Raw genomic sequence first — 9614 nt, 5'->3', positions numbered from 1 at the left:
TTCCCTTCTCTGAAGGTCTGGGCCAGAGCATCAAGGCAGTTTGTTTACTGTTTTGTTTTGAAAAACACAGACAGGAGAGAGAAATCAAACTTGACTATGAATCTTCAGGAAAGGCCAGCTAAGACGTTTGTGCATGGAAGCTAATGATGCAAAACATTTAAAAAATACATGATACTTGCTGTAACTTTAGTGTATGCAAAAGAAACCCCAAGATACTTACCTCGAAATAGCTCCCCCTGTTACTTCACGCAAGAGACGGCAATGATGAGGAACAAAGTCCAATAGTTTATTGTACATAGCCTGAAGGCCATTAGGATGAGACTGAACGTACTGTTCCACGATTACCTGCCAGGAAGAGTTCAACATCAAATGTCAGAAAAGTGAATATGAAGTACCGTAATGCAAGACTCATAGTCTACTCACTCAAAACTCCTAACACTATAACCCCAAATACTGGGATAGTCAGCATATTACTTTTTTATATTATAGTTTCCAAGTATAACTTGCCAGCTTGAATTATTACTTCCTTTAACGCAGCACTCTAACTGGCAAGACTGGCCACAGAATGGGAACGAACTCCTTGCTTTTAAATGTTAGCCACCGTGTCTGGCCCACCACACATCACTGTCCCCTGAAGCAGTCTGTGAAGTCAAACAGATGACTGGCAAAAGCTAATCAAACCTCAGAATAAAGTAAAAAATGTATTCTAAATTTATAGCTTGTTGGTCCAATCCCAAATAAAGGTAAACCAATAGCCAAGATCTTCAGCGACAGTGCTAAGCCTTTAACGCAGCTAGCAAAAGAGTTTGTCAGGACAGTACCTCCAATGGCCACTAAATGAAAAAGGGATAATCTCTGCCATAAAGAGAAGGCAGACAGTAGTTGGACAATACAGGAAAAGACAATAGCTTATATTTCTTGGCATTCTTCCACCTGTCTGAACACTTTTCCCTCTTGCTACAAAAAGAAGTGGAATGGTACAGGAGTGGGGAAAGAATAGGTACTGAGAAAACTCAGAGAGGAAGATGACCTGTCTTCCACTGTAGCAGTTGCTACAGCATTAGCAAGCACCTAAAGGACATCTGTACTTAAGAGGAGAGGTCACCACCGTTTGACTCCCCCTCCTATCCAAAAACCAGGAGCTGGCTTTGCTTACATAAATCTGCATGCATACAGAGCAAAACCAGAATAATTTTAAATGTTTCCTTCCCAACAGCAGAAAAGAAACATCCTACTGGCAATGACATACAGCTCAGGTGTTATCACAAATACTATTCTTTCACAGGAAAGGGAAGGGAAAGGTAACAATTCCATCTCATTACTGAGTGAAAAAAGGTAGTATCTTTCCCCTATCTTGATTTAGAAGAACAATTCCTTCAGCAAAAGTTATACAGATTAACTCTTCACTTGCCTCGGTTGGGAACACTGTGGCAAACGGTCACTAAATGAAAAAGGAAGCAAACGCATTACGTCACTTCTGCATTTATGTTCAGAATGGCACATCAGAATAAGCAAAAGCAACTGCATTACTGCCTACAGAAACATATTCAATACTTTTAGAAACAGTGTTCACATTGCTGTATGTGAATGTATATTATTAAATGTATATCACATTTAATAAAAATGTTAACTCTATACTATAAGTGGTCTCATTTTTTTGTAAAATACCAGTAGAGAACAAATTGTTTTAAATATCCTGAAAGCAAAAGACAGTACCTTACATCATAACATGACTGTCTCATGGTTTACCGAGAAAAGAGAATGTTATTAAGTATCTCAATTTAAAGAGTAATGGCAGTAAAATAAAAATCTTTACAGCAAAAGGAAAGATATATCAATAACTTGGGATTCAAAGACACTGAAAAGTGCTATGTATTACAGAGGCAATGATGAGGGGAAGATCTATTCTGTCTTCTACTAACATGCACAAATTCAAGCAAGTATATATTTGCAATCACCAAGGCAGTTCTTGTACTTTACAGTTTTTCCTTCCCACAGGAGCAGGAAAATTAATACTGCTGCAAGATTCATAATGCTAGTTTTAGAACTACAGCTTTATAGCCCTGGTGCTGGCCCAGTTTAAATTCTTCTTTAAGGACACTGAATTTAATGCATTTATGAAATGCTCTGACAATCTAGCGAAAGCCAAGGAAACTTCCGGCAGCAGGGCAGCTGGTGAGCACTAGCAATTACATTGTAAAAGAATACTTTTTCAGATCTCAGTAGGGAACAAATATCCTCTGAAATGATATGGAATCGTTACCTGACCTGGACATAATTCCCAACACACTGATGAACAGGGTCAAAAGAAGTCTTATTATAGCAACATTAATTCAGCACAAACCCGGGCAAGTAATTTCAAACACAGCAGACTATCAAATATATTAAAAGGAATTTTTAGATTTTTACTTGAAGCTTGAAACTAGAGTTACCATAATACAATCGTAGGCCCTTAAAAATGTTTTCAGTGGCAACTGCAGGTGTGCTGACATACATGAAAAACTGAGCACAACTGACTGACTTGCTGACTGTTACAGCACTGTCGCAGGTTACTGCCACTGAACTTGTTTTTGCGGTAATTACATTATCATCAACCACAGCAAAAAGAAAAAAAGTAGTGTAGACTAGTCACCAACTGTTCAGGCCAGAAGAAGTGGTAAAAACAAACAGTGCTACAAGGTGAGGAGCCCTTTTACAGGTAGCAGCACAAGTTCCACAGTCAAGAGAATTAGCAGAATTTTTTTCTGATTTTCTAATTTCAGAAAGTGCAATTAGTACTTTGTGGTTGGTCCAAATTGGTATTGTAAACTGATGGCCTACTAAAATTGGTTTCTCATGAATTGAGAAACTGTCCATCTGACACATTTTTCCCACCACACACCAGCAAATGCTTTTCAAACTAACACTTGTTCCTGCTAATGTCCTGGCACAGCTAGGAACTGCAGAAACTGCTTCTTCACACAATGGGAAGAAAAGGACATTGCACCAAGAATTACTTTTGCTGCATTTGCCTGCTACTGAGCCAGCCACAGAGAAATGCAAATCCCAGATCTGATCCAATTCCCACAGATGCACCCTGGTCCAGAGCAAATTGTATTTCACTCTAGTCACATGCTTGGTTTAAGGTTTGCTTTTTGGATTCCCCACCTGAAGAAAAATGTAGGTAAGAAAAGGAATCCCAACTGGATATAACCTGAAACTGGTGACAGGCAGATAGAGAACTCCCTCACCCTTTTTTCTTAAATAGGAACAACACAACAAATTGACATTGTATTAAGGCTCAGTTCTCCTGCTCTCTCCACAAACGCATTTTGAAGCTTTAATGAAAGCTGGAGGTTAACAGGAAAAATAAGCATATGTGCAAATCAATTCATTTTCCTAGGATTCTTGATTTTATCTTACCTCATCTATATAAGGTTTTACAAGCACTTGACCAACTAATGCCTCTGCATCTCGTGTTTTGTCAATTGTTGCATAAGTGCGAAGACAGTGACGTATTATGTCAACATTTGAAGTCTGAAGGCCTTCCAAGAGCAGCCCCTCCAGAGACTGCTGCAACATAGCTGTTATTCCAGCTATACGCTATGAAGAGAAACAAAATATAGTAAAAAAAAAAAAGACAAAAGCAAAGCCTTGCCATCATTGCTGAAGCAAATTCTTCACGAAATACCTAATTCAGCTTTCCATTTTAATTTGAAAGGTGCACAAGTTCCGATAACTGTCAGCAGTAAACGAACATTAACACCAGCTTAACGGGTTACTGATGCTATTTAACACAGTATTTATTATAATAAGGTTAAAAAGCACTTATTTTCCTCTGTAAGTTGGAAATTATGTAGTAACTCATCTAAGATCCCCTTTATCCTCAAGCAATAGGTCAATAATTGTTCCTTGTTCAATTGAACCACTAGGTGGATAATACACAAAAGATTTACAATAAGTCACCAGGGATAACAACTGTGGCATTTATCCCTCACTGTCAAAAACTAAACAGTATTCCCACCACTACTGTTCAAATTACTGCAAACCAAAGACATTGTGTGACACTGGCAAAAAAACCCAAACACAAACCCCCCAAAAAAGACATGCCATTAGATTCCTTCTTGCTTCTGCCAGACAGCTGCTTCAGTCAACATACGTTCTCCCTTTTGCTAACCATTTTTCCAGATGTCCTGCTACAACTCTTCCACTAGATCCAATTCATTGCTACACTACCTGCAGATACACTCCTGGCCCCAGATAGTCCCTTACAACTCTGTATTTGAAGCAAGTCCAACAACACACATTCATTTTGTCTCAGTTGAACTACCAATTCAACCAGTCAAATTTCTGCTCTGCCCTTTTCCATGCTGTGTTGTGTCCATCCATCCTAAAATGATTCCACAGAATCAGTAACCCAATTGCTGACTAGTCATGAAGCCTACAATTTGATGACCCTTAGCAACAACAGGAGTCCTGGCAAGTATTATTATGGAAGACACAAAACAATGTAACAAAGGCTCTCCCACCATAAATACTACTCTGATGCTCACACTTACTCCTGTTATTATCCATGTTTCATAACTCAGTAGCCAGAACAGTCTTGTAAACTGTCCACGAATCAACATGGTACCATGGAAGTTTTGAGATGAAACATGTTTATATGGCCAACAGGCATACGTACATAGTGAAAAACTGGAACGACAAACTACCTCACTAGCTCAAAAGCCATTAAGAATGACAGCTCCATACTAATCAGCTTAAAGCATTACGCTATCTCCATATTCACAATATCTAACTTTAAGCACCAGTTTTCATTTGTTCCCTCTGTCCAATGAATGGTTAGAAGGAAAAAAACCCACACCAAAACATCAATTCATCTTTTACATTAGTTATTACACATAGGCTATTAGGGAGATTAGTATATCAGCCTAAATAGCCAGAGTCAGGCAACAAGTATCACCAAAAGACAAACTTGAATATATTCAAGCCAGCCACTCTACAGGCACATTCCATTTATATTCTGGTCTGTACACAGCAGCTAACAAAACCAACATAAATCTCTAGAACTAGACCTCAACATCAGTAAGCACACAAACTGGCTTGACAAAATGTCTGTTGTATTTCCTACTCTTATTCTAAGTAATTCATCGTAAAGAAGCTAGAAAACAAAGTATAAACCCTTGGCAGAAGCAATACTTACAATCAACTGATTAAAAATGACCTCCTGAACTGATTTTCCCCCATAAATTAATTCAGTAAAACTCCATGGAAACAGGCATTTCTCTTCCAATTAATTGGTTTTGCTTGATCCTACAAGTGTTAAGTTGGCTATCATGCAATACTTACTGGTCTCACTTTGTCCAAAAGAGGCATTCCTTTGCTTTGTACTGCATGAAATTGTAGTTGATTAAATTCTGTGGCAATTCTCTCTAAAACCTGTCCAGTTAATAGTGGGCTAGAAGAGAGATGATACAAAATGAGAATACAGTTAAAACCTTTCAAATCAACTCACTGTGATCTGCAGCAGATAGTTAATGCTTTCCTCAATTTTTGTGGTTTAATCTAAGTATTTTGAATTCTGATAGGTACTAGTGCAATTATTGCAATCACGCAACAATAACCTGGAACAGACTACATGATTAGAGTTGTTCTGGAGATACTAATATATGAAGTGGACGAAGCAGAAGCAAAGAGGAACGTAATTAGATCTTGCCTCAACAGTATGAAGCACTGTTTTCTATATGGCAGTGCTGCTTATTGTCACATGAAAAGTCAGTCTGAGAGAGCTCAGAAACTGCAGTAAGTGCTCTTCACCATCCAGATTTGTTTCTTATTTCCCCGTTCCATCATATGGTAAAACTAATGACGCCTATCTCTAGAGAAATAGTCCTACGCTTCTCAGGTCTATATAGTCCCAATAATTAGTCAAATTTTCAGCCACTCCAGTACAATCTTGCTTCCAAACATAATTCTGCAAAGTGCCTCACCCTGACTGAAAACATCTGCATATGCTTTGTCCCTTGAGGTATCAACCTATTCTTCTGTCTACCTCCCCCAACCCATTACCATGTGATCCATCACACTAAACTGAAGAGACAGTCTCACATTCAAACAGGTTCACAAAATCGTCCTTTTCCTCCAGCTTAACTTGCACTTGTATCCCAGTCAACAATTTTAAGTATGTGGCTGGAACATCAGTTCCAGACCCAGCTGAAAGACATCTTCCATCCCTCAGCAAAGACAAAGGCAGAGGACACTTTCCATGAAGTTGTTAAAAAACAAAACCCGAGAGTCTGAGTGGAATTTGTCACAAACCTTCCTTCTACCAGAAGTATTATGTGTGTGGCTTGCCTACCTTAAGCTACTCTTGCAGCAGTCCTTTCAGTTACATGTAAGCAGGGAAAATAAGACAAGCTATTTCTCATTTTACTTCCAAATGATATTGGAATAAACTGTATTGTAGAGAGTATTTCAGACAAGACAGGATTAATGACTTCCAAGAAAGAAAAAATAAAATAATTATTGCATGCAAACTTCAAAAAAGACACGTTTACTGAAAGTCCTACAACTAATTTGGAACTTAGGAGCCTGAGCTACGTGTTCTGTGAATGACCAGTTTGCAGAAGACTGAAACTGAGAAAATACTAAAATAACAGTCACTTATTCCATCAGAGCTACATTTCTAAAGACATATCCTAATGCTTGTAAACTCATCTACAACAATACCATGAAATTAAATTAGTCCCATCAATTACCAACAAAACTGAACATTACATATTTTTTACCTGTTTCCCTCTAATGAGGATAATTCTTTAGTGCCTTGGGAATGTAGAATCTTCTCAATTTTCTCAACAGACTGAATAACATGAATAAGTCTCAGGACACACATCTGTAATTGAAGAAAGATTTTTTCATGTCTGACCTCAATCCCAATTTACATGACCTAACGACCCTGAAGATATTTTGCATGTTTTTTAGTTTTTTGGGGTTTGTTTGTTTGTTTTTAAAATGGTGTAAGTTTTCTCCCTCCATCTTAATATTTCAGTCATGTCTCTGTTGAAGTATTGCTCACATAAGTTCATAAAACCCCACAAACAAATGTTTCTCAGAGATGTAGAGCAGCTGTTCTTATCCCTGACTTATTTTTTTTCTAAGTTAAGCACAACGACAAACATCAGTTCCAGCTCCCCCATATAAAAATTAAACTGCTGTATTTCAACTACATTCATAATAAGCAAGTTTATATACTATTACAAGCAGAAACAAGAGTAACTGTAACTAAAAAGGCCAACCTAACCAAATATAGATGTTTTGGGCAAATAAAGTAAAAAAAAAAAAATTATTATCAACTAGACACTGTAAAAATGAATCTGTCATCCAAAACTTCAATCGTTATACGTGCAAAATCCTGTACAGTATGCATCTAGACAGTCTAAAGCTTTTAAAATTTCATTTTCCCTGGGTTAATGGCAAAACCAAAAGTTGCCCTAATGAAGATCTTTCCAAAGTCATCATTTGTCTGTTATACCTTTTTTCTTCTAATATCTTCCTGTTTAGTCATTCGGTCATCTACTGCTTGAATTCCTTCACTGACACATGACTTAAGACTCTGTGAGACAGAAAGTCAGTATGAAAAGTTGGCTTCCCACTTAAGGTTTAAAAAAAACTTACTAAGAAATCGAAACCTAAAACAGGAGACAGATTAATAAGAATAAAAGAGAAATAAAAGCTACAGTACATCAACTGCTTTCTAAGTGAAAAAAACTGAAGTAAGACTAAATAACTGAAAGTATACACTGCTCCTAAAGTACTGCCACCACAAGGATCATTATTTCAAGCAGTGTCTTTTAGTACCTTACAGATAGCAAACCACCTTTCACACAGAAATAAGCAACAAAACCAATATGATTTTACGTCTTGAAACTGAAGTTATAAATCAGATATAAGTAGCATTTTTCACATAATAAATCTTTCTCTATGCTAACTGTGAACCTATTTTCTGTTTTAGACATCAAGGCTATGACATTTTGAAGGCACATTTATGCAGCAAACATCCCTTTGAACCAGCTGCCAATATGAATGAAAATTGTCCTTCACTAAATACCAAGTCACTGTGGAAGAGTCAGTATAAGACCAACATTCAGGAGAGTGATCTTTTATGGTTAAAGCACAGGACTGAGCAAAAAAGTCCTTAGTGGGACTGTGTTGCATCTGATTTATTAACCTTTAAGTTACTCATATATTAAAACAGTTCAGTATTTCACCTTATACTTGTCTTGCAAGAGTCCATTCATTTATCACAGTTAAGAAATCCTTTATCTCTTCGTTAAAAAGCAATATAGAAAACATAAAATTACTACTACAACTGCTTGAAAACATCCCTCTCCTACTACCGCTCTAAGAAGTCAATTTTCAAAGAAAAATTTGTTATAATAGTTATTAACATAAATAAAAGACATTCTATATACCATATGAAAGTGAGCTGAATTTTACCAAGCTGTGTATAATGAGCATACCATAACTTCTTCCCTTAACTGTCCCAAGGGTACTGAAAGCTGATTAAGGGCCTTGTCCATGCCAACCTAAAGAAATTACCATAAAAACATTTATGACTTTTTTGATAAGTTCATATATGAATTACTGACAAAGCCTATAATTTTATAGGACACTAAAAGAGAACTAAGCAATGATACCTCCCTTTATAGTCTCCAGTTATAAGCACAAAGCAAAAATATGTTACCTCAAATACAGGGATAAAGGTATCAGACTGTTTGTCACAAAAAGCCAAAAAAGAAAGAAAATTTCAATTTATGGAAGTTGTTCCAATAAAAATAGCTCACTCTTTGAACCCATATAATTGGAACCTGGATGAACTGGCATAAAAGAGCAGGATGCACAGTGACTATGACATTTTAATATTAAAATGATTAAAATGCTCAGTCAAGTGGGTTGGTTTTTTTAAAGATATGTTGACTGTATAGTAAATTTAAAGATTCCTAAAAGAATCTCTCCAAATAGCCTTATTTGTATCTTTGCTATTCAATTTTAATGATATATTTCCTTCAATTTTACAACTATTAGCAGTTTTAAAAAAAGTCTGCCTTGAGTCCAACTTCCTAATAAACTGATTTTTTTAAAGACAAAAAGCTTATATCTAAAACATTTATTATGGGCCAACAGCAATTCTGTATAATAGCTATATTGTACAGTAAGTCTTTCAGTTTCAGTGCAAGGGGTCACAGTTTAAGATGTCTTAAATCTAATAACTTCAAAATACAAGCCATATACTTTTCATATGAAAAATAAATATCACACTAAAACATGTTAAGTCTGAATTTAACAGAAAACTTCATAAGACTTACTAGATTTGTTGAGAGATTAACAAAATCTGCATAGTCCTTATTTATGAGTTCTACCATGGCAGTTTTAAGGAGTTTGTAATAGAGCTCCAGATCCTCTCTGAGCTCTTCCAATTGCACACGTTTCCTGCAGTCTGATACAAAGTGATCAACATCAAAATCCGTCTGAAAATGAAACAGGAAAGAGAGAAGGATGTAAGTAAAAAGTTCAACCAGGAACACACACCACCCCCAAACGGAAGTATTCCGTATGCCAGTGATCTGACCAAACTG

The 9614-nt window shown here is 36.6% G+C and overlaps 1 protein-coding gene across 1 annotated transcript in view; it reads right to left on the bottom strand.

The window, feature by feature from the left end:
* LOC104620828 (conserved oligomeric Golgi complex subunit 2-like) overlaps positions 1-9611 on the bottom strand; it is a gene marked incomplete at both ends in the record, with an annotated part of 12658 nt that extends 3047 nt beyond the window's left edge. Inside the window, 7 exons of the mRNA XM_010287153.1 lie at positions 221-345; positions 3403-3582; positions 5329-5437; positions 6768-6871; positions 7511-7591; positions 8499-8564; positions 9345-9611. Of these exons, the coding sequence (XP_010285455.1) occupies positions 221-345; positions 3403-3582; positions 5329-5437; positions 6768-6871; positions 7511-7591; positions 8499-8564; positions 9345-9611 (932 nt within the window). The remainder of the gene's footprint in view (positions 1-220; positions 346-3402; positions 3583-5328; positions 5438-6767; positions 6872-7510; positions 7592-8498; positions 8565-9344) is intronic.
* Between the last annotated feature and the right edge of the window lie 3 nt (positions 9612-9614).

Source organism: Phaethon lepturus, unplaced genomic scaffold, assembly GCF_000687285.1.
Source record: "Phaethon lepturus isolate BGI_N335 unplaced genomic scaffold, ASM68728v1 scaffold52935, whole genome shotgun sequence".
NCBI classification, from domain to species: Eukaryota; Metazoa; Chordata; class Aves; order Phaethontiformes; family Phaethontidae; genus Phaethon; species Phaethon lepturus.
The sequence above is the reverse complement of the archived record's forward strand: the minus strand, read 5'-3'. Positions and strand labels throughout refer to the sequence as shown.